Below are 24349 nucleotides of genomic sequence, written 5' to 3' on the forward strand. Positions count from 1 at the left end.
GCCTAAGCTCTAGATTCTGGAACAACTTAGAAACCTGGGACCCCAGGGAGTGACAAGCTCTCTGGTCCCTGTGCAAAAGGAAACCCAAATCAGTTGCTGTGTTTTCTTGCCCAGGAGTGGGACTGCAGAATTCTCACCTCATGGCTCTCTCCTCTCTGTGTCCCCTCAGGCCCCCTCCGAGCCCATCAGGAACCATCACCGCAGCCTACGGCCAGCCACAGAACCATTCCATCCCCGTCTATGAGATGAAGTTTCCCGATCTGTGCGTATACTGAATTCCAAGACATGGAGCCCCTCCGAGGAACAGGGTCTGGGGGAGGGGCTCACCTTCACACCCACCCCTGCCTTGTGGAAATGTAGCTGGGATCTCTGAAAAACAGTCACCTTGGAGGGCGACCAGCTAAGCAAAGGTGGTGCCTCTGGGCCTTCCCTGGCCCTTCATGGCCCTCCTGCCTCTGCCTTGTCTTCCCTGAGGGAGATCCAGCCACCTGCCCCTCTGGGGCCAATAAGCATATCACCTGCACCTTTTGTCTTCTCTTTTGTGTCGGCCAGGGACAGAGAATCATGGGGGCATCTGCAGGGAGACGCTGAGAGGTCTGGGAAGGTCCCGCTTGGTGTGTGGGGTGAAAGGCTTCTATTGGGGCTGTGTCTGTGGGAGCACGTCTCATCTCCTGAGGAGAGAAGTAGAAGGGGACTTGGTTGGTCCAAGGAAGCCATCCATAATCGGCACTTGGAGGAACCAAGGAATGCTCCCCTTGTAGAGAAGTGACCATGTCAGAGGTGGGAGATGGTAGCAGTCACCCCAAGCAGCCTTCTTCCTCCTGTACTCAAGTCTTGAGCGTCTTCCGGGGTCCTGTCCACCCTTCAGCTGTCTGTTTCTTTCTACTATTAATGAATTCCAAGTCCTTCTAGGGTGGAGATACCCTGGGGGACAGCAAAGGCAGAGGGAAGGGCAGGCAGGCTGGTGATAGAAGGGCTGGTTCTCCCAGACCGGGCAGCAGGCTGCTGCAAGGACAAGCAGGGCAAGTCCTCTCCTTGTGTAGCATGGTCTCACCTCCTCCTTTTCTTCAGAGGGGGCTTCTGGTGTCCCTCCATGGTTCTGTCTTCTGGATGTTTCTCTGAATTAGTCATGTTCTCTCTTTGATGTCTTTTTCCAAGGAACTCAAGACATTTCCAAGCCTCTGGGTTGAGGGAAGGTAGAACAAGATAATCTGATTCTTGATGACCCAAAAAAAAGGGAAGGAAGCCCAGAGGCCTGCCCCGGCCACCTTCCATGGAAGAGGCTTCCAGCCTGGGCCAGGGGAGAAGAGAGGGGGAATGGGACAAGTGGTGCTTTGGGGCTCAAGGATGTCTGAAATTAACCTTAGGGATGTTCCATTTGAGCAAAGAGGGATCTATCACCTAATATTGGAATGATTTCTTCACTCTTTGGACAAAGTCTGGGACATCAGTGCCAACAGACCTTGCTTGTATGCTAGGGAAAAATGGTAGAGACCCCATTAGGTTCTGGGATTCATTTTCCCCAAGTCTTGCCTGCCTGACCCTGTGTGACTTGCATGTTCAGAGCCAGGCAGGGCATAAAGGAGGCCACTTGCTGCCTCCTCTCTGCCTGTGCTTCCCCATCCCACCTCCAGGTACCTTTATTCCTCCTGGGGTGTCCCTGACAGATTCCCACCTGGGTCTTCTCTACTGGAAGCACCCATGGTCGAAGGAGCCCTTTCCTTTCTTTAGAGCCAAACTTCCCACAATTCTTCTGTGCTGATGTAACACACAGGAAGGTGTGAACGGTCAAACGTTCCCTCCCTGGAGAATTTGCTTTTTAAAGAAAGGGAGGGAGAATCGATTTATTGACCTAAAGGAATCACTTTTTAGGGTATACTTTTAGACAGTGTGGCATGGGGTCAAAAGGGGGCTACTTCTGCTAAGGGGAGGGCAGGATGCCCTCAGATCTCACCCCTGCGCAGGGCCCTGTGTAGATACACAGTGAGAGCCTCGTCATTAGGGCAGATAGGCACCTGTTCCAAAATTGGGAAAAACTTAGCACATGCAGTTTCTCATTGTGTGTGCAGTAAATATTGTCATGGGGCTGTTGGACCTTTATCCCTGTAGTTTCCACACTATGGATGCAGCTCTTCTCCATGGCCACCACCCCATGCTGTGGGCACGTGTCTTTTGCATGGCCTGCATGATCTCAGGCCCAGGGGATGAGGCTTCTGTTCCCCCATGGGTTTTTAACTCTGTTCTGTGGCTTTTGGCTTGTGATCAACCCAACTTTGCAAGCATGAACTTAGATTTCTCTTTAATATCTCTATATTAAGAAATCATGTTTAAAATAACTTTAAACAAACTTAAAAGTTTAACTTTAAAGTTTTTTTTTAAAAAGTAACCTTTGGAAGAAACATTAAAGAAAACCTAAACATTGAACCACAAACATGCCTTTCCTCACCACACCAGATCTCCCCATCATTCAGACCCTCTGTTTCTTTCTTGTTCCCATGCAGCTTTAGGGTCCACCCTCATGGCAATTGCTCCTGGTTCTGAGCCTTGGGAGTCATTTCCCTGGAGTTTCTTTCTAGAGCCAGTTTCGGAACCAGAGACCTGTAGGTCTACTCAGATGTCTGTCCCTCACCAGCCTCCTGAGAATAGAAAAAAAAAAAAAAAAAGGCACAGGGTTTCCTTTCTAAAGAGACACCTCTGCTCTTTCATCTTCATTGATCCAAGGCAGATTTTTCTTTACACCATGCTGCTTTTGGAGACCTGGCTGTTTCTTGTGTGTTTCAGTTTCAGTTTACACTCAGTGGAGTATTAGTTTGCCTGCTGGTGTGGGGTAGAATCAGGATCTTAGCCAAGTATGCCTTAGAATCAGAGAGTTTAAGGTAAATGCTAACTTGGACAAAAATTTAGTGAATGCAGAAGTGTCCACCACTGCATGACAAGGCCTGGGAAGGAGGCAGAGCAGAAGTTGGGTGGGGTCAAGAGGGAGGAACCTGGTGCCTTGACTTATCATCCCGGCACCTGCCTTTCATGCCCTCTGGCATGGCAGCACTCTCTCATGCCTCTTTTTGCTGTCCTCTCTCACATGAGCTTGAATCAAGAGAAGGCAGCAAGCTCATTCAATCCAGCTGCCCCAAATGCTTCTGAGAACTCTAGCTTTGTGACCAAGGTAGCATGGTTGTCATCGGCTGGTAGAACTTAATAGGCATGAATGTATTTGAGATTTGCAGGTTCTGTTAATTTGGTTGAGTCATAAAAGCACAAGGAGCAGATGAATGGAAATCACTTGTGTATTCCTAGGGCATCTTCTATTTTCCTTGCCCTGGGACCTCCAATGCCTGGGCCTGTTCCCATTTTCTCTGAAGACTAGAAATAAGTGGTCTCTTGACTCCTAAATGGCCTCCTCAACAGTAGGTCAGGAGAAGAACCAGAAAAGTCCTCAGATACTCCCTTCTGTTTAAAGCCCCACCCATCCACAAATGCAAATGGATGAGCGGGGAAAGTGGGGCCTGGGACCAACGAATGTACTCAAAGGAACCCAATGTCATACATGCGCTTCTCTTTGTCTTGGATGCTCTGGGTCCAAGACACTAAACTGGAGTGGGAGTCAGAACAGTCTTAGGTTTCCTTTAAATGGCAGACCTCTGGGCTTGAGGGCTCCTGGTTCACCAGACCTTCCAGTTGCCATTCTGCTGTCCCCAGGCCTTCTAACCTGGCTATGCAAAGTGCTATTGAAAAGTGAGACTACTTTTCCCAATTCCTCCTTATGACCAGAAAATGGCAGCTGGCCAGTTTAGTGCCATGTTTTAAGGTGTGCAGGGAGGTTGTCTCATCAGGGCAGGCCACACCTGCTTCCTGTGTCCCTGAGCCCTGGGAGGCCGATCATTCAAAACAAGACATCACTTATATCTGGGGAGAAGGCTCAGGGCCTCTTCATCCCATTGGCCCTAGAAATTTTCTAGTTACTGTAACCCTTAACCCCAAGCTCAGTGTAGATCTGAAGACTGCAGAAGGAGATTCATGGCAGGCCCTTCCTGAGGCCTGGCTGGCTGCAGCAATGGTGAGAAGGAGCCACTGGGCAGTGGGAAGGGCTTTGTGGCCAGAAGGAAATTTTCTGTGCTCTCTTTGGACATCAACCTGATAGTTCAGGGCTTCTCTCCTCCAGCGGACCACAGGGCTACCCAAGCCCCGTCACCTTGCCCTTTTGCGCTACTCCTCCATGACTGTGGAGTCAGGCATATGGAGTGCAGAGTTGTAAATCTACAAATGCTGCAGCCCGTACATTAACATCTGTGTCCATTTAGACCTTCAACACCTGGCTGAGTGTGTGTGCCCATGTGTGCATGTATGTAATGTAGTTCATAGTTGATAATATATGTATATAACAGCTGACATATTTATATGTGAGTGCAGAATTAGTGCCTGTGGCAGTTTTCTGTATTTTAAATTTGTTGAATCAAATTAGTTTTATTTTAGGGAAGGGAGGAAAGGGGAATGGGGGGAAGCGTAGGAAGGATTCTTAGCAAAATCATTCTTTAGGATTATTAGTTGCCATCTCCCAATGAGCCTTCATGATGCCCTTTTCAAATAAATGTTAATGTTGTCATTACATGGCTGTCTGTTTGATTTCTTTAAAGTAAATTGTTTGGGGGGATAAAAACAGAATTTGAAAATACCAACTGTGTACCACTGACATTTAGGCACCCCACACATACACACACATACATACTGACCCTATTTTACTTGTCCCAGAACCAAGGAGGTAAGGGAAAGGATGCTACCAACATGGAAACTTGAGGCCAGGATTCCCAACATAGGCGCATCCTCAGTTACCGGGCTCAGGCCATTCTTCATTCTAGTTCTTTTCTTATAACCCTTATTGAGGGAGACCCTATATTAATATGATTTTCTAACTCTCCTCATATCAGGACTTCCCAGGTGGAATCCCCATTTTCTTTCATTGCGAACTCCCAGAGCATCAACCACAGGGGTATTTGTGTAAATGCTATATACAAATGTTTCCCAGCTGGCTTTGATATATTCTGTCCACTGGTGTGCCAAATGAAAGTGACAGGTATGCCTGCAGCCCTGTAGGTATCTGTGAATCTCTTGTGTATTGTAAATGTGTGGCTGCAAACCTGTGGCCCCAGCATTGTGAGAATGCCACAGGGAGATTGAAATGAAACATAACACACAACACCTGCCTTCTGCCCTACAGAGCTGAAGTTTCCCTGAGAGAACAAGACATGCAGACAGCAAGTAATTTGCCATTCTAGCCACAGAGCATTCTCTCCATGCTGAAGGGGACTGGCTGCAGAAACACTGGGGATGAGGAGTAGCTGGAAGACATCATATTGCCCAGCAGAGCTGGACTTGAGCCTGGGCTTGTGTTGAAAAACGACATCATTTAAAATGGGGGTGGGAGGGTCTAGAGAGTGAAGAAGGATGGCAGAGGAACAATGAGAAAACTAGTAGGCATGAGGCAGAGCCTTCATTCAAGGAAACAGTCTTGGAAGGGAAGTGAACCTGGTTGACAAGGACCCTGCCAATAGTTTGGAATTAACAGAAAATCGGGAGGTAGAAGTACTGTTTTGGCTCACAAGTCAGAGAATATGGAGAAGTATTTTTATATGTTAATATGAGTAATTTGTGTATGATGGTTGGAGAAGAGAGCACCTGGAGACAAGTTGGTTAGAACGAAGGCCTGAGTGGGGAGGACTGAGAATGAAGGGCTGCATTCAGGCAACATGGGGATGAGGAGCTGGGCCAGAGCCAGTGGGGAAACAGGGATCTCCAGGTTTGAGCCTAAGAACTGTGAGAAGCATCTGCATATTGTGTTGTATTTAAACAGATGTTTCTCCATGAGCATGTGTGGAAGGCAGTGAGACCATGTGTCTGGGAATATACCAACTCTCAGCCTTTATGCTAAGAAGGGAGAAGTAAATGACTCAACTTGAAATTGCCTAAGGTCACACAAGTAGCAAAGGGCACAGTCGGCGAAAAGCATGACCACAGCTTCCCACTTGACAGTCCAGAGTCCTCCCATTGATGAGTAGGCCTCGCGAGGTGCCTGCCTGGCTCCCTGAGTCCCCATGGTCACTCTTGTAGGAATTGTGACTTTTGGCACATCTTCACTCAGTGCAGGAGGGTGAGAAATGTAGCCATCCTAGGAACACTGGACTGAAAGCCACCCTGAGTCATTCAAACTAGTTGGTCCCCTGAAGATCCATGGCTGGGGGAAGGAAGGTCGTCTTTCCATTTTATCCCCATCTAATGAAACACAGTGGTCACATGGAAACCACTATGTTTCTCTTCCAGTAAATGCTGATCTTTGTATTTTAGTTTTATTCACACAAAGTCAGAGACGGCAGTGAAATTTAAAAGGCTTTATTTCCTAACTACAGACAGCTTTAAGGGTTGAATGTCTGTCGCTACCACCAGCCCCAGCGAGAAGCTGGCCAGGCAGAAGGGCAGGCGAGCCAGGGGGCTTTAGGATGGACTTCCCGGAGGAGAGAAGCCCCTGCGCCCCGCTGCACCCTCACTGGCCCTTCTTGTGCGCGTTCTTGATGATGGCGTTCTTGAACAGCGTCACCAGGGGCGTCTGGCTCTTCTCAGAGGTCATGAAGCCGCCATAGCGCTTGTCCTTGGGCGGGCTGCCCCAGCGGAAGTGCTCCATGCGATAGGGCCCGTTGTCCTTCTTCTCGGCCGCCGCCGCCTGGGCATCGGGTACCAGGCCGTACTCCAGGTCGGCGAGGGCCGCCGCGCCGTCGGGGCCGGGCACAGCCTCCCTCTTGAACTCGAGCGGGAAGGATTCGGCCGACTCGTCCTCCGCACCGTTGGGGTACACCTTCACCGGGCGCCGCTTCTTGCCCACCGGCTTGCCCCAGCGGAAGTGCTCCATGGAGTAGGAGCGCTTGCCCTCGCGCGGGCCCGGCTCGGCGCCATCGTCGCGGAACTCGGGGCCGCCGGCGGGCAGCGGGACGTGGCCTTCGCCTGCCGCGACCTCCTCCTCGCGTTTCTGCCCCGCGCCGCCGCCGCTGCTGCTGCCGTTCCGGCGGCCGAACCGGTCCCAGCGGAAGTGGCCCATGACGTACTTCCGGGGGTTCTCGGTCAGCGGCTGCTCATCGCCATTGCCGGGGAACACCGGCGTCTCAGCGGAGAGGTCGGGCTTGCAGGCCCGGATGCACGCCTGAGGGACAGCGAGCGCGTGAGGGAGGCGCGGGCCCTGCTGACGCCGCCCTCCCGAGATGGGGCAGGACAGCGCGCCATGTTGCCCCTCGAGGCCGCCTGCCCAGCGCGTGGGCCGCGCAGCCCTCTCTACACTCATGGTCATCTTCCCAGACTCACCCTGCACGTGGCCCTTTTGTCCTCTTGCGTAGACCGTCCGGGAACTATAGCAAACACCCTGGTTCACCCCATCCTACTGCGGCAATGAGGAACCCACCCTCCGGGCTCCGTGTTGGACCACTATACACCTGATATATAGGAAGTGCTGCAAAAAGGGCAGGTGGTGGTAGCAGTTGCCACTTCATGAGTTTTGAGTAAATAGCTATAGTTCCATTCAAGTCCAAGTGGGGCATGGGGCTGAAATTCGGACCTCTCCAGGTGATAGAATGTCTTACTCTTACCCTGTGATCTGCAAATCTACTTTATATCCCACCCCAGACCTATTCCTGCCTTATGTCTCAAATTTTTTCTACGTCCCACTTGGCTCTTCGCTTTGATTCCTTTGAGTCTTATTAGCTCATCTCACCATACCCTCTTCCCCCAGCCTATAGTCTTTGGAACATAATGGCTCATTTCCCTATCACCTCATTCTGACTCCGGGGAGGGATAGAAAGTCAGGGTTATTTCCTTGTACATGTCAAAAGCTGGTGTCTCTTGGGCTGGGGATGTGGCTCAAGCGGTAGCGCGCTCGCCTGGCATGCGTGCGGCCCGGGTTCGATCCTCAGCACCACATACCAACAAAGATGTTGTGTCCGCCAAAAACTAAAAAGTAAATATTGAAAAATTCTCTCTCTCTCTCTCTCTCTCTCTCTCTCTCTCTCTCTCTTAAGGAAAAAAAAAAAAAAAAGCTGGTGTCTCTGCTCCCTATCCTTAGAGGACTCAATTATGGTACATATTTGCTGAGGAAAATGACCCATAGGCTGCATCCTCGAGTTTTTCGGCTACTTGGAAACTATAAAGGAGGAAACAGGAGGATTCCAACCACTCTGTGAAGCTGGGAATTTTCTACTCCAGGGATTTAGAATTATAACCCTACAGAATGTGAAGAGTGAACAATAAAAACTACCTAATTTAAACACCCCTCCCCTGAACAGATAATAAAACAGGAAGCTCAGAGAGATGGAAGATACTGGTCAACCCCCCACACACACACACACACACTCATTGGTGACAGAAATGGAACTAGAGCCCATGGACTCTGACTTTCCAATGCTCCTACTCTGGTGAGCTCTCAACAGGAGAGGCTGTGTAGTGGATGTCTCTTGGGTCTCTCTGAACTAGAAATCACAGAACACCCCAAGCTCTTGTTTCTAACTTACACATGAAAGCTCTGTGTATGAGGAAATCGCTTTCTTCATCCTAGCTCAGCTTCTCCACCAACAAGAAACATAGGATACAGTAATGGAAATTCCACCCCCACTTGGCAGGTGCTGGGTGTGTGTGCATGAGCTTGCGTGTGTGCACACACACACACACATACACACAGACACCACTGTGGTGACCTGGAGGAAACCCTATTCTGGCACAACATCCTTTACATTTCTGGAAAGACTGCAGAGAACTTGGAAGCATCAGACATTCAGCACCAGTTACTAAAATAAAGGTACTTTGGTCTTTCCTTCTCCCTCTACAGATGTTTTGTAGAAATACCTAGCTGGCTTCATAACTGGTAATAGATAAAAGGGAAAGAAATATGGAGTAAGAATGGTGATATGAGGATATTTTAAAAGGAATAATTTGAGGATCAAAAAATTGAAGGGGAAGGGTCAACTGAAAAAAGCAATTATTATGGCTCTGTTTCTAAATAGGTTAAATGGTCTGGGGTCTCCCTAGAAAACAGGGCAAGGAGTAAGGTTAATCAAACAGAAACTGTGGCTCTGACCCATATCCTTGAGGCTGCTTCCTCCTCTCTCTCATTGGCTCAATCTTGACTTCATAGCAAAGTTCTGCTCCTGCCCTGGGTTGAATCACCCCAATCAATGGAAGTAAAATCTCCTCTTCCCCATGTCCCTTTCTTTTGAGCTGTCCCAGCCCCAGTCCCATCTGATGCCCAGAGGTGGCACCCAAGGCCCACATACCAGCAGGTTGCTTTCCGTGGTGAGGTCCTGACACTGGCTGCTCTCTAGGCACCAACCACGCACTTCCACGGAGGCCTGAAGCATCAAGGCCAGCAGCAGGACCCCTGAGCGGCTATAACACGATCTCGGCATCTCCCAGGTGGCAGGCTGAGCTCTGCAGAGGCAAACAAGATTGGAGGGACCCCTGCAAGGAGCAGAACAATGCTGGCCACTCACCAGGAAGGACTGCGAGCCAAAATTAACAACACTCACTTGTGGAGTCCAAGGCTTTTTGAGGACAGGAGCTGTGCTGAGAAGAAGAGAGATGTGCAAGGTGGAGTTGTGATAGGGAGGAGGGGAGTAGGACCTGGAAAACTATGGGCAATTTTATTTCCTCTTAAAACCTGACCCCTAAAGAGATTAGGGCTGCAAGGTATTTTGGAAATCATCTGGTCCGGCCCCTCACTTGACAGATGGAAAAAATAAAGCTCAAGAATATAAGATAAAGCTAAGTACCCCTGATTCCAGCACAGAGCTTTCTTATTTCACTGCCTGCATAAAGCTAGATTTCTAACACCCTGCATACGTGGATGAGAATAACATGAGAAAGACAAAGGACTCTAAAATTCCTGCCCAGGATGGTCATTTCCTCTCCTCCTCCACCAGGATCCTGTCATTCCTCTGAAATTCTGCTATCCATGACTATTAGTTTGCAAATAAAACTCCTGGGCCATTTGGTCAAGACCTTAGGCAACCCAACTGATGTCCTTCACACAAGTCACTTGGGTGATCACCATTTCCCAGACCCTAGTAATTCAGAGAGATTTAGTTTACAAACCAAGTCTCTTAAAAGTGGCTCATCTTTTGAACATGTTACACATCAAGCCTCTTGTTCTCTGGGTCTCTCAGATGTGGTCTGAAGTAGCTGGACTTAAAGAGGATGTAGATGGCCAGGAGAAGAAGGACAGATGGATTGGAAGGGAGTTACCTCCAGTTTGAATAGCCACGAAAGGCACTTTTCGAGAATCCAGGGAGTACCTTTGGCTGATACTGGGGGCAAGAGATCATAATGCAGCACTGAGGGGAGCACCTACAGTGCCTTTGGTCCCTGTGCCAAGCCCTTTCCCAGTCTGCCACATTCCTCCTTACCTAGGTAGGCCCCTAAAGCCATCCCTAAGTCTGTAATCAGCTCATCACCCACTCTACAATCATTAGGGTTTCAGAAGATCTTCCCCACCAGCTGTTAGGAAGAAATCTAATTAGATGAGAAAAGTAATTCACATTAAGGTGTGGATGACTAAGTGTCTTCTCACTTCTAGTGAATATTTGCATTTTAAAATAAGTTTATCTAAAAGAAATCTCTCATTTGGGAAGTCATGGGCCAAATCTTTTTCAGAAATGAGGCTTTGGAAGTGCAAGTCCCCCAGGCCTTCATTGTCCACTTCAGGAAGGCGCTTCCTTCTCTCTGCCCCACCCTTGCCCCATTCCCCAAGAGCTAGGCTAACTCACCCTAAAGGAGCTGGCTGTAGAATTGTTGCCACACTCAGGCGGAGCATTTTCAGAGCCACCATTAGATGGCGCTGGCAGCCAGAGAGTTGGGCCAGCAGCGCCTCTGCCATAGAGGGCAACTGGGAAACATTGGTCAAATTAGCGGTCCTCTCCTGACGCTCCAGTTCAAGCAGGCAGCCTGAACTTGGTGGACAAGACAATTAGACCAAAGTGCTGAGGTCACACAACACGTTTGGGTCAGAGGTATAACCAGATGTTACAGGAGAACCAGAAAAATGATAGTATAAAATAACATATTAGTAGAAAAAATGAAATCACTCAGGTCTGACAGTCCCCTCAACTGCACTCCAGTTTTCTTCAAAGCTGGCCATTCTGGCATGGCTTCCATTTTCTAATGGCCAACCTCATGATTTCAGACTTTTCTGAAAATTCCCCAAAGAGCAGTGCCTCTCCTACCGCCCCACTGACTATGCTGCATAGCATGGTGGTACTCTCACTCCCACCCTCTCAGAGCTCCTATTTGTAAAAAGTTAGATGGTTTCCTGAAAGCAATTTGTTTTGCTTTGGTTATGTTTATTTCCATCTTTATACCGTGAAAAAATGTCATCATATTCCTACCATTTTTTAAAGCAACAGAGTGGTGGAGAGATATCAAAAGTTTTACTTTTTGAAGTAGAGGAATATATAATCCAATAATTGAAAGCCCTGGAAAAATAGACACTTACAATTTGTTATCTTGAAATTACCTTTATAATATAAAGAGTGGTGGGAGTCTCTGAACTAAACAAAACGTTATGTTTGTTGCTCTAAAACTGTACACTGCCATGCCCTTCAATTAAGGTGAGAGGAGCAGAGGGAGAGTTTAGTCCTTGCATCGTAATGCACACATGACAGGTCCTATAACAAGTGTCAAATAAATTAAATTAGCTGTAATCTGTACATATGTTATAAAGTGACAAAACCCACTTTTCTTGGCTCCTTCCAGTCATTCTGTGAAAACTACCCCAGTTGCGTTTATACATGAAGAATTTGGGGGATCCAGATGCTCAGCGGACTGTCCCTCCTTCATTGGAAACGACCCTTGCCTGAGCCTCAGTCAGTTCTGCTGGTTGTCCAGTGCAGAAATGTGGATGAACTGTTCACTCTGCGATCCTGTTGCGGAGGTTCGCTGCCAGACGGGGTGTTTCAGGACCTCGGACAGTTCCCACCCCGCCACCTGTTTTTAACCCCATCTGGGTCCTGGAGACGGAGGGACTCTTAACTGCCTAGTCTTGTAATTGATCCCAGAAGCATGTAGTTATCACAACGCAACCACCTAGGCATCAAGGTGGGCAGGGAAATGAGGATTCAGGAGTTTTGAGTGCAAAAAAAATCTAAAATGCAAATTCTTCTCTTGCCCCATTTCTAACATTAATTTGCGCTTGAGTGTATGGCATTTTACCCTAAAGAAGTGACACATCCAGAAAACTGGGAAGAGGATGAACGCAAGGCGGGAGTCGAGGGAGCTCTCCCTAGCTTTCCCTAGGGAGTGGTCAGAGTCTTAAGGGGTCCTAGAAGTCCGCTGCCCCCCCGCCTTTCCCATTCAGGAACTCTGGACAGCAGCGATCCCGGGGGACCCGAGGCCACCGGCTCCCTGGAGGCACTGCCGGCGGCGTCGCAGCCCTTCACCCACCATCGTGACGCTGGCCTTGCTCTTCCGCAGCCGGTGGCTTCTTACTCCTCAGTCAGCTCAGAAAGTTTGCAATGAGCTCGGGACCCCTGCACTCGGTCCTCCTTCGGGGCCAGCACAGGACATCCCAAGGCCGGGGGCAGGGGATCCCGGTGAGAGTGCGGGTTGACGCCGCTGCACCCTTACCTGTCGCGGGGAGGCTGCTCTCTGGGGTGCGAGGATGCTCCGTGGCCTCTCTCAGTCACTTCTTTCCCCCTCTTTCTCCTCCGGCACCGCTGCTTTGTCCCTGTCGCTGTCCTCGGTCCTTATATACTTGCAGGGCTCGCCCGGTGGGCGCTGGACGGGAGCCTCCGCGCTCTGCAGCGACGAGCAACTCCCGGCCCTGCGAAGGGGGGCCGGGGCGGAGGGGGCTTCCAGGCAGGGGCTGAGCGCCAGGGCAGACGTGCCCGGAAAGCCCGGAGGCTGGCATTAGCACCATCCCGCTAAGGGCACACCTGGCGGCCTGTGGTCAGGAAGAACTTAATTAAGGATGGTGTTGGGTCTCAGCCTAGGACAGGCAAAGGCTTAGCGCCCCGGTGTGAGGCAGGCCTAGCTCGAGAATTATCTATGTGCGTGCTAAAGCCGGAATCTGCCTCATTGGCGACTGCAGGTAAATATCACCACCAAGAAGTGCGTCTGTTATGCCTCAGATTTCCCCAGTGTATGGAAAGTGTAGTGGGGAATCACAATTTCTCTATTCCATTTAGGGGCAGAGGGAAGGAGCAGAGAAGGTGAGGCTCTGGCCAAGGAGCGGTTGCCTCTTGAGGATGTGGAAGTGAATTGTACTGCCCTCCAAGGTTTAGCCAGGGCAGCCTTCCTGCACCCCAGCTCCAAGGAAAGGGGACTGAAGATCTTCGGCCCCTAATGGGAAGAAGGTGACACACTGTGAAGAGCAGCTGAAGTACTTTCCCTATGGCTTCTGAGCCCTCCCTGAGGCCATGAGCTCGAAGAGTGGTCTGGGGACTTTCAGACAGCCTTTGACATCTGGCCTATCTTGAATTTAGGCTCATAAGTCAGACCAGGGAGAAAACAGCACTCACCCCTGTAGTGGAAGAGAACCTACCTGAACCTGGATAAAGAAACAAAACCAGGCGTTGTGGAGTATGCCTGTCATCCCAGCTCCCTCAGGCAGGAGGATTGCAAAGTGGAGGCCAGCCGCAGCAACTAAGCAAGACCCATCTCAAAATCAAAAGTAAAAAGGGATGGAGATGTAGCTCAGTAGTAGAGCACCCTTTTTGGTTCAAACAAAAAAACAAAACAAAAAATAGAAATAAAAAGGAAAAAGGAGGAGGAGGAGGAGGAGGAGGAGGAGGAGGAGGAGGAGGAGGAGAATCAGACTTCCAGGAGCTGTGTGTGTGGCAGGGAAAATTGGATGACTGAACCCACTTCAAATCCAGCTGCTTATTTGATCTGGCAGGAGCATCCTCTATTCCCAGTTAGATGCTTTAGGGACCACAAGATTCCCTTGATAATTCACCTTTTCTGGTTTGTGACATTGACTTTATGTTCAGCAATCTTTTCCTTTTGGACCACAAGAGAAAACCAAGCTCCTTATTAATAAGTGAACTGTTTTAGTACCGGGTCTGGCTTCTTTCCAGGGTAACCTTCCCACTCCACCCCTACCCTCCATCTTGCATAGGGGCGTCTCAGGCATCCCAGCCATCCCCAATATTAACACTTCCATGAGCACTCCTTTCTCAGGCTTCCAACTAGGACACCCTTCCTCCCTCCCACCTGGGAAACTTGGACTCCCTTAGTTACCTGTTTCTCTCTCTCTCTCTCTCTCTCTCTCTCTCTCTCTCTCTCTCTCTCTCTAATTTTTTAATTATTTTTTATTCTAATTTGTTATATAGGGCAACAGAATATTTTACAATTTATATTATACATATAGAGCACAATTTTTCATATCTCTGTTGTACAAAAAGTAGAGTTACACCATTTGTGTCTTCATACATGTACTTAGGGTGATGATATCCATCTCATTCCACCATCTTTTCTACCCCCATTCCCCTTCCCTTCCCTTTGCTCTATCTAGAGTTCATCTAATCCTCCCATGCTCCCCCCTCCAACCCCATTATGAATCATCATCCTTATATCAGAGAAAACATTCAGCATTTGGTTTTGGGGGATTAGCTAACTTCACTTAGCATTATATTCTCCAACTCCATCCATTTACCTTTAAATGCCATGATTTTATTCTCTTTTAATACTGAATAGTATTCCACTGTGTATATATACCACATAATCTTTATCCATTCATCAACTGAAGGTCATCCACAGTTTAGCTATTATGAATTGTGCTGCTATAAACATTAATGTGGCTCTCTTTAATTTTTTTAAGGAGACCTGGCCTTCTCTTCTCCATAAAACCTATTCTGCTCACATCTCTACACACAGCTTGCACTGCTCAGGCTACTTCACCTCTGTTTTCCATTTTCTGTCTTCTATCCGCCCCTCCCATTACCATCATAGGCTTGTGAGCTCTTTCAATCAGGTAATGACTACGTCTTCTTTTTCTTTGTATTGTTTTTACAATTTTAAGAGGTACATAGCTGGTAGTAGCATAATAGTCAGACCAGGAAAGATTCAAACTGGCCTAGTTTCAGTCCTGCTCTGTCAACGGGGTTCCTAATTACATATAGAAGAACTCATTTTGGCCCCAGTGAACTGAAAGGTCATTGAATCATGTTAGGAATCACTGGGCAGGTTGGGGAACCAAGATCCAAAGTTGGGCAGGGACGAAGGATGGCTGGAACCATGACCAAAATCAGGCTGCTGGACTGTGTGGAGAAAGAAAACTAGGCCAGTACCAGGAACAAAACCCAAGCAGCAAGGTCAACACCACAGGCATTGAATATAGATGTCACTTGTCACTTCTATCCCCACGGTGGGAACTTGCTGCACTTTACCTGATACCACAGGGAAGAGGTCACCATTGCCCTTCCACTCTCACTAGTGAGCTCCTCGTTGAAAGCCTGAAACAGGTGCCCCTGATTGTCAGAAATAATAGTACAATTCCCCCCCTTTATTCTAGTAATGTGGTGCATCCTTGTATTGTTGATATTTCTGTGTTAAGCCTACTGTGCACTCTGAAGTTAAGCCCAATTTGATTATAATGTGTTAGTTTTTGTAGCACTGGATTCAATTTGCCAATATTTTATTTAAGACTTTTGCATCTACATTCATGAGATTGGCCTGTAATTTTCCTTTCTTGTGGAATTCCTGTCAGATTTTAGCATCAAAATTATACTGTCCTTGGGGCTGGGGATATAGTTCAGTTGACAGAGTGCTTGCCTCGCATGCACAAGGCCCTGGATTCAATTCCCAGCACCACAAAAAAAAAAAAAAAAAAGAAAAAGAAAAGAAAAGAAAAGAAAGAAAGAAAAGAGAAGAAAAAATTATGCTGTCCTTTGCGAAATATGGTGGCTTTGGCCTGTAATTGCAGTTTCTGGGAGTGGGGGTGGCTGAGGAGGATCACAAGTTCCAGGCCAGCCTCAGCAACATAGTGAGACTCTGTCTCAAAATTAAAAAGGCCTGAGGCTGTATCTCAGTGGTAGAGCACCCTTGAGTTCAGTTTTCAGTATCCCTCGAGAAAATAATGCTGTCCTCATAAAACAAGTTAAAAATCCCTCCCCATTCCTTTTTATAATTAAGCAGAAGAATTTGTGTGCAGTGGTGTGGGATCATTCATCATTGATGCCATCTACATCTTTAAGGTTGTTTGTTTGTGGCAGTTTTTAATTATAGATTTAGCTGCATAAATAGCACTATTCCCATTGTTTATTTCTTTTTTTAAATATTTTATTAGTCATTGATGGGCCTTTATTTATTTATATGTGGTGCTGAGAATCAAACCCAGTGCCTCACACATGCTAGGCAAGCGCTCTACCACTGAGCTATAACCCCAGTCCCCCCATTGTTTATTTCTGTTTGTGTTCTTTTTTTTTTTAAATTTTTTTAGTTGTAGATGGACACAATATCTTTATTTTGGTTGTTTATTTTTATATGGTGCTGAGGATTGAACCCAGTGCCTCACACGTGCAAGGCAAGCGCTCTACTGCTGAGCCACAACCCCAGCCCCCGTGTGTTCATTTTGTTTGTTTGTTTGTTTTTAGTTATAGATAGACACAATATTTTTATTTTATTTATTTTTATGTGGTGCTGAGGATTGAACCCAGTGCCTCACATGTGTGAGGCAAGTGTTCCACCACTGAGCCACAACCCCAGCCTTGTGTCAGTTTTAATAAGATGTATATTCTGGGGGTTTTTGGTTTGTTTTTTGCTTAGTTTTGATTTTGTTTTTTGTGGTTTTTTTTTTTTTTTTTTTTTTTTTTTTTTTTGGACAGGATCTTAATAAGTTGCCCAGGCAGACCTCACACTAGCAATTCTCCTACCTCAGCTTCCCAAATGGCTGGGAATACACACCTTACAGCCACAGTCCCTGGCTATAAGGTGTGTATTTTCAGGAATTTGTCCATTTCATCTAAATTCTTTAATTTATGGGCTTAACATTGTGTCTATTTCTTCTTCTCAGCATCTGTGGACACTGTATTTATGATTCCTTTTCATCTCTTTGTATCCCCTTTTTTCCTTCATTGGCTTTCTTAACAATTTAATTGGTCTTTTATAAGATTTAACTTTGATTTTGTTAACTTTTTCTATTGTGTGTATATATATATACACACAATATATATTTTCCTTCTATTTTTGAAATTTTTACTCTTATTACTTCTTGCTTTCTATAGTCTATGGGTTCAATTGGCTATTTTTTATCCTCTTAAATGAATATTAAATAACTACTTTTACTTAGATCATCAATATTCAACTTTCTTTTTTTATATATATAGAGAGAGAGCAAAGGGAGAGAGAGAGAATTTTTTAATATTTGTTTTTCAGTTTTCGGTGGACACAACATCTTTATTTTATTTTTATGTGGTGCTGAGGATCGAACCCAGCACCCCGCGCATGCCAGGCGAGTGCGTTACTGCTTGAGCCACATCCTCAGCCCAACCTTCTTTTTTTTTTGACATATGTAGATGTGGCCACAAATTTCTAAGTATGGCTTTTGTTGCATTCTATAAATTTTCATACATTGTATATTTATTACAGTTTGTTTCAAAATATCTTCTTCTTTCCATCACAATATCTTCTTCGACCTATGGTTTATTGAAATGTGTTCTGCTTAACTTCCAAACTTTGGATATTTTCTAATGTTTTGAAACCAAATTTTACCTTTATTCCCCTGTAGCCAGAGAACATGCTCTGTTTGATTCAGTCCTTAGAATTTTTCAAGACTTGTTTAATAGATGAGCATATGGTCCATTTTGACCCATGTTTCACATACATTTCAAAAGAATGTGTGTCTGTATGAACCAGGAAGCAGGACACACACTGAGGCAGTCTTTCTAGAATTCTAATGGTGAATGGGGGTTTTGTGGAGGGTAGCCTAGGATCAAGGATAAAGACAGCCAGTATGTCCCAGCGCACTCCTGCATGCTGAGGGGAAGAGCCCAGGGACAGGGAGAAGGCGGTGCTGTGGGTGAGAGCCAGAGAGGCTGGACACTCCAAGTAGAACAGGGAGAATCCAGAGGAAGGACTGATGCCTCAGACAGTGTGTGTGTGTGTGTGTGTGTATGGGGCGGGGGGGGGGGTCCTCCTGTTCCATAACAGGATGAAGGAGAAGGAGGTGAAGAAACAGGTAGACTGGCAGGATAAGCCACAGGGGGATGAGGGGCTCCATCTACACTGAGACCTTACCTTCTGACCCAGAAATTCTTAGGAATTATCCCAAGGAAACAGTCCTGTAGTTACACTAAATGTTGCTCAAGATTCCCCATACAGGGTTGGGGTTGTGGCTCAGTGGTAGAGCATGTGCCCAGCACGTATGAGGCACTGGGTTCGATTCTCAGCACTATCTATAAATAAATGAATAAAATAAAGGTCCATCAACATCTAAAAAAATTCATAGAAAAAGATTCCTCATACAATATCATTTATAGTAACTATAAAATACAATTAAATTAAACACTTACAGTAGGATATAAGAATTATGATAAAGCCATACATGAGTTTCAGTCAATTCAAAATAATGTGGATATTTTATTTCTAGGCATAGAAAATAACTACTACATATTGTTAAGTGGGGGGAGTAGAAGATAGAAATGTAAATGTGGATAAAGATGTGGATATGGATAGAAACAGATAAATATTAAAAGATGTTAAAGTATTAATAATGATGGTTGATCCGGTTACCTAAGTCACAAACTAATATATCCTGTTGAACCGAATATATACTGGTTAAAACAACATTTATTCTGCTCAGGAACTGTAGCATGAGCAGGGCTCAGCAAGGCCTGCAGTCCCTGGTGACTTGGGAACATCCAAATAGCTCAGAGGTGGGATCTATAGTTACTGGAAGGTGATCATTCACAAGTCTGGCTCCTGGGCTAGACAGGACCCTGGAAGAGCTGGGCCTCCAGGATGCCCCTCTCTGTCTCTCTGGAGTCTTGCCATGTCGTCTCTCCAGCATGGCAGCGGAAGTGTGGCTGGACTTCTCACACGTAGGCTCAGGCCTCACAAGCCTGTGTCTGAGAGAGGGCAAGTCAGGCCGAAGCTGTGTTGCCCTTTATGACAGCCTTGGAAGTCCCAGAGCAGCATCTCTGCCATGTTGGTTGAGGCAGTCTCAAAGTTCCACTGGGGTTCAAGGGAGAGGGATATAGATCCCCATGGCATTGTAAAAAGAGCATGTGGGTCAGGGTAGAGCTGAAGCCCAGCCTGTAGCCACAACCGTTCAAATCCCTTCTCAATGCAAAATAACCAACTCTCAGCACATTGTGACATCAGCTTGAAATCCCTTAGCTCCTCATCTAAAGATTGCAGATATGCCTTGAGAACACTTCTTCTGAATTTAAAGACCCATAACGTGAAGAGGCAGGTTCCACCCACACCCCACACACAATGGTGGCACAGGCGGTAGGGTAGTATTTCAGGGGATCAAAGGTCAACCACTGCCTGTCACATGGGTTTAATGAGATACTGCATATCAGGCTCTCAGAGCAAGGCCTGGCCCCTGGTTAGCCAGAGACAAGTGCCAGCCCTTATCCTTGATGTCATGGGCATTCTGGTGGAGGAAAGAAGGGGGGAAGGAAGGAAGGAAGGAAGGAAGGAAGGGGGGACAGCCAAGCAGCTGCAGGGTCCTTCGGATGAGTTGGTTTGCAGACCTTGATCGTGGGGGCTCCTGGGGTAGGCTGCCCCCGCCCCTGGCTCCAGTCACGCCAGGTGGCAGCAGGTGTGGAGCTGGGGCCGCTCTCGTCATCCCAGATTTTCACCTCTGAGGATTTAATTGGAAAAGAGATGTCACCATGGTGTGATTGCGTTACAAAGGCAGGTGCAGAGGTGGCCTCTTCAGGGAGACAAAGGACTGGTAGGAGAGCAAAAAGGGCAGGGTGACAAAGGGCTCAATGCCAGCCTGGGGGGCACAAGGAAGGTGGCTTGGTACACTAGGGGACATTCATTTCACTGGGAGAAGAGAAGCTTTAGGGACAAGGCTGCTGTCCACCTGTCTCTGAGGGACTGGGCTGGAACAAGCACGGACTCAAGCCCTAGGTGGGGGTGAGTTAGCCCGGCTCCGTGCTGCCCACCCTCCTGGCTCACCCTCCGTGGTCTCTGAGGACAGCTTGGTGGCTGCCAGCCCTGCCTTGCATCAGGACCACTGTACCGTCTCAGGGCCTCCGGGTGGCTGGGCTGATGGCCCTTGTCTTCAGGGACACAGGTCCAAAAGCCAGCGTGTGGGAATTCCTGGCAAAGGCCCTGAGATGAGTGGAGGGGCGGGTGGGACCCAGCCAGGAGGAAGGGGCCAGGAGCCCTTCCCAGTTTGCCGAAGTCCATGCTTCTCTGACTCCTCTCCACAGCCCTCTGGTGGGGAGAAGAGCCTTACACCAGGAGGGGCCCCTGCCTGCGTGGCGTCTGAACAGAACAGGGCCAGCGCCTGCCCCTTTGTTGAGTGTGACAATTACACAGGCAGCGGGTGGGGGCTCACGCTGGACACAGGTTGCGAAAATGGGATGTGGGATGTGTGCTGTCCCTGTCCAGTTGCTGCTTTCCCAGAGCCCTCCCTAGTGGCAGCAACCCTGGGACCAGGGACAGCTCTGGGGTCACTCCTGTCCCCATGGTCCCAGCCTAAACCACCACAGGCTTCTTGCTTTTCAGGCCCCTCCCCCTTTCCCAGGTAAGAAGAGGTGGATACTGAGGTGCGGTCTGATGGCCGGAGGCACCACCTACCCCTGTACCACGGTGTCAGGACAGTGGCTTCCTGATGAGAGAGCAGGGCAGGGCAGAGGCGCAGGCTCACAGGCACAGGTCAGGGAGGCCAGCCCTTCCCTGGAGAGAGAGGGAGGGTGGGACGCTGGCAGAGAGGTGGACAGGGTGGCTAATGCTTCTGCAGAAGCCCTGTGCCTTGGGGGTAGAGGACGAAAAGGAGGGTAATAAGAGAGAGAAGAGGAGGAGGGGATAAGTCTAGGGTCCCTGCAGAAGAAGGGTCAGAAAAGGGCGCTAGCCGGACAGTGCTGGGGATGAAGGAAGAAAGCAGGTGAGCAGCGTTCACAGGTGTTACCGCTGTTGCCCGGCGACGAGTCCTTGCTTCCCCGATGTTGAAGAAGAACACCAGAGAAGCACGCGGAGGCAAGGTCAGAGTGGAAATTAGAAGTCTATTAAAGGACAGCAGAAAAGACTTCTCCTGGAGGAAGAAGGGGACCCAAGAGGTGGAATCCATTGAAGGTCGAATGTGTTTCCCCTTTTAGTTCCTGCAGTGATGGAATGTAGGTGGGAAGGCCCGAGGGGTGGGACACAGGTGGGCCAAAGAAGTAATCTGGGCAGGAAGGACTTCTGAGTCAGCATCTTCAAGTTTGCTGGGGGCTGTTCCCTTAACACTTCTTTGGGTTGGGCTCTGGCCTAGGGCTTTTCCGGGACTTCATTAACATTCCAAGAGTTGTTCAACTTTTCCCGGAATTCATTCTCAACATGGCCTCCCTTTTGGATCTTAGACCCGATTTACCTAACTACACTGACGGCCTAACTTTAAATCTGGCTTCACAGGTGGGGATAAGGAGGACCTGGGAGGGCTGGGGGGGGGGCACTGGGGGGATGAATAGCCTACACTTGTTCACCTTGACGCTACTACTATTCCGATCCTTTCTCAGGGCCAGGCATCCAGTGGGTGCTCACACTGTGCTCATGAACAGCACAGGTGTTGGGGGGAAAGTGCTGTTCTGGAGGGCCTGGATTTGGTTCTATCATTCACTTGCAAATATTGACTGACCCCTATGTGAGACCTGCTCCCTAGAGGCCCTCTGCTCCATCAGGGAGACCTGTAATAACAGTCAACAAAGAAAATTACAAATGGTGATAAATACAACAAAGAAAACAGGGGGAGATAGGGAAGGGTAGGATAAAAGCTTCTTGGAAGAAATAGAGGTTCAACGGGGGTCCTGGAGCATAAAAATGTCAGAGGGTTCTGTTAGGTCGGTGGTGGCGACTTAGTGGTGACTTAGAACAAAGCAGCCCGCGACGGAAAAGAACACCAATCAGATGCCGCAGAAATGCCTGTCAATCAGCAGGACCCCCTGGCCAATCCCGGAGTTCAGCCAACTCCCCTGATCAACTCCAAGGGGGCAAGAGACTCTAGAAACACCTTTTCCTGTCCCAAGCCCGTCCCTTCCTACTGTAAGCCCCATAAAAGTCCAGTCCCGTCGAGCTTCCACACGGTTTCTCCTCAGATCCTTCTCCTGTCCCCTCTGTGGGTCGGATCGAGTTCCGCCAGGGAGTGATATCTCAATAAAGCCTGTTCAGCGGCCCTTTTAAATCTGCCTCCTTTGGTCGCTGCCTGCCCCGCATGATCTGACAGGTTCCAGGAACTGCTGGAGTATGGAAGGGAGGGGGAGAAGCAGTCCTGGGAAAGGAGGGCAAAAGGGCTGATCTTCAGAGGCCATAAGGTTGCTAGGTGACAGATTTTATGTTGTAGAAACAGAATATGACACCCCAAAATATGAAAGATGATTGAGTTAAAGACCATTAAGAAAAAGCAGGTACAGGAAAGCTCTCTGGCCTCCCTCTACTTGCCTAAAAAGAAAACAAGAGATTTACAAAGTCAGAGGTATCCTGCCCACTTCTAGAGGGAGGACGGCGACTGGTTATCAGCCTTTCTCCAAGCTGTCTGTCCTGACTCAAAGTGCTTTTCCTTTTTCATGGTGCTTGTCTGAAAATTTACTGTCTTTGTTGAAGGTGAATCCAAAGCCACCTCTTTGAGAACAATTCATTCCCTGGGTATAAAATACACGTATTAAGTCTGACTGTCTTTCTCTCTTTTCATTGCTAGGGGTTGAACCCAGAGCCTCATGTGTGCTAGGCAAGTGCTCTGCCACTGAGCTACTCCCCCCGGCCATATTTCTCTCTTATTTTTTTATTTTTTAATATTTTTAAAAATATTGTTTAGTTGTCAATGGATCTTTATTTATTTATATGTGGTGCTGAGAATCAAACCCAGTGCCTCTCACAGGCTAGGCAGGTGCTCTACCACTGAGCTACAATCCCAGCCCCTATTTCTCTCCTCTTAATCTACTGGGATCATTCCAATTAAATACCTTAGGTGTTGGGGAAAAGTGTTCAAGATGCCAAGAGAGGAAGGACTATTGCTGGTTTCAAACCAGGCAGGGACCCGATTCAGTAGGACTCTTTTGTACTGATGCCTCTGGACATCTCTGGAGAGCCATTCAGAAGAATTGACAGGACCTCTCTCCACCTGGAATTTGAAGCAAAGAGAGGGCTTAAAGATGGTTCTGGGGCTGGGGATGTGGCTCAAGCGGTAGTGCGCTCGCCTGGCATGTGTGTGGCCCGGGTTCGATCCTCAGTACCACATACAAACAAAGATGTTGTGTCCGCCAAAAACTAAAAATAAATATTAAAAAATTCTCTCTCTCTCTTTAAAAAAAAAAATAAGCTGAAAACATCCTTGCCTTTGGCAAGGAGTGTTTCCTGACTTTAAAAAAAAAAAAAAAAAGATGGTTCTGGATTTTCTTGTTTGAACTTCTGGGTACCTATTGGTGCCATTCAAGGATGTAAGGAAGACAGAGGGGCAAATAGCTTTGGAAAAGGAAACCATGATCTCTGTGACCTTGAGCAAGTTACTTAGCCTGAGTTTCTCTGGGCAAATTCAAAGACCTGCTTAACAGGGACTGAGAGGGTTCATGCAAGTTGAGGAAACCCAACTACTATCAAGTTGGTCAGTGCAAACGCTAATTAAGCCTTCCAGTGAAGGGAGCCTGGTGGAGTTTTAAGGAGAGGCACAGAACTGTCCTTCCAGAAAAGGGCCCTGAAGCTGGCCTATGGCATAGGAGAGGGTCCCTGGTGCTCCAGATGGCCCAGGGAATGAGGAGACTCCACAGCCCCCTCCTCCCTGCCACTCACAAGCGGCTCTCATTCAGTGCACAGCTGGGCCCCTTTGCTGGCCTTCAGTTTGACCCCAAGGGCAAAGAGGAATCAATTTGTTCAGAGAGCCAGAATAAAAGAGATTTCAATTGACCTTTGAATGGGGTTTTAATTTGCTTTATTACAGCCGAAGGGGCCTCATGAAGACACCCTTGAGACTGCTCTTATCCGCTAATGCACACATTAGCGCAGCAGCCAGCACTGTCTGGATGCCGGCAGAGCAGCAGGGGGCAGGCTGGGGGTCCAGGCCAGAGGTCAGGCCCCTCCCTGGAAAAGGCAGCCTCGGAGCGGAGGGAGAGGTAGGGGGAGGGGCGAGGCGACCTGAGTTCCAGCCCTGGTTCTGTTGCTCGCCAGCTTTGGCACCTGGGCCAGA

General features: G+C 48.0%; 2 protein-coding genes across 2 annotated transcripts in view; one reads left to right on the top strand and one right to left on the bottom strand.

Moving 5' to 3' along the window:
• The window catches only part of Efr3b (EFR3 homolog B), an 81314-nt gene extending 76752 nt beyond the window's left edge, over positions 1–4562 (top strand). Inside the window, exon 23 of the mRNA XM_026404048.2 lies at positions 170–4562. Within this exon, the coding sequence (XP_026259833.1) occupies positions 170–275 (106 nt within the window). The 3' untranslated portion in view covers positions 276–4562. The remainder of the gene's footprint in view (positions 1–169) is intronic.
• A 1803-nt stretch (positions 4563–6365) lies between these two features.
• Pomc (proopiomelanocortin) lies at positions 6366–9431 on the bottom strand. Its single transcript, XM_026404154.2, has 2 exons — positions 9300–9431; positions 6366–7183 (listed from the first exon to the last, which is right to left on the bottom strand). The coding sequence occupies exons 1-2, from the start codon at positions 9429–9431 to the stop codon at positions 6533–6535; spliced, it is 783 nt and encodes a 260-aa protein (XP_026259939.1). The 3' UTR covers positions 6366–6532.
• Between the last annotated feature and the right edge of the window lie 14918 nt (positions 9432–24349).

Source organism: Urocitellus parryii, chromosome 12 (assembly GCF_045843805.1).
Source record: "Urocitellus parryii isolate mUroPar1 chromosome 12, mUroPar1.hap1, whole genome shotgun sequence".
In the NCBI taxonomy this organism is placed as follows: Eukaryota; Metazoa; Chordata; class Mammalia; order Rodentia; family Sciuridae; genus Urocitellus; species Urocitellus parryii.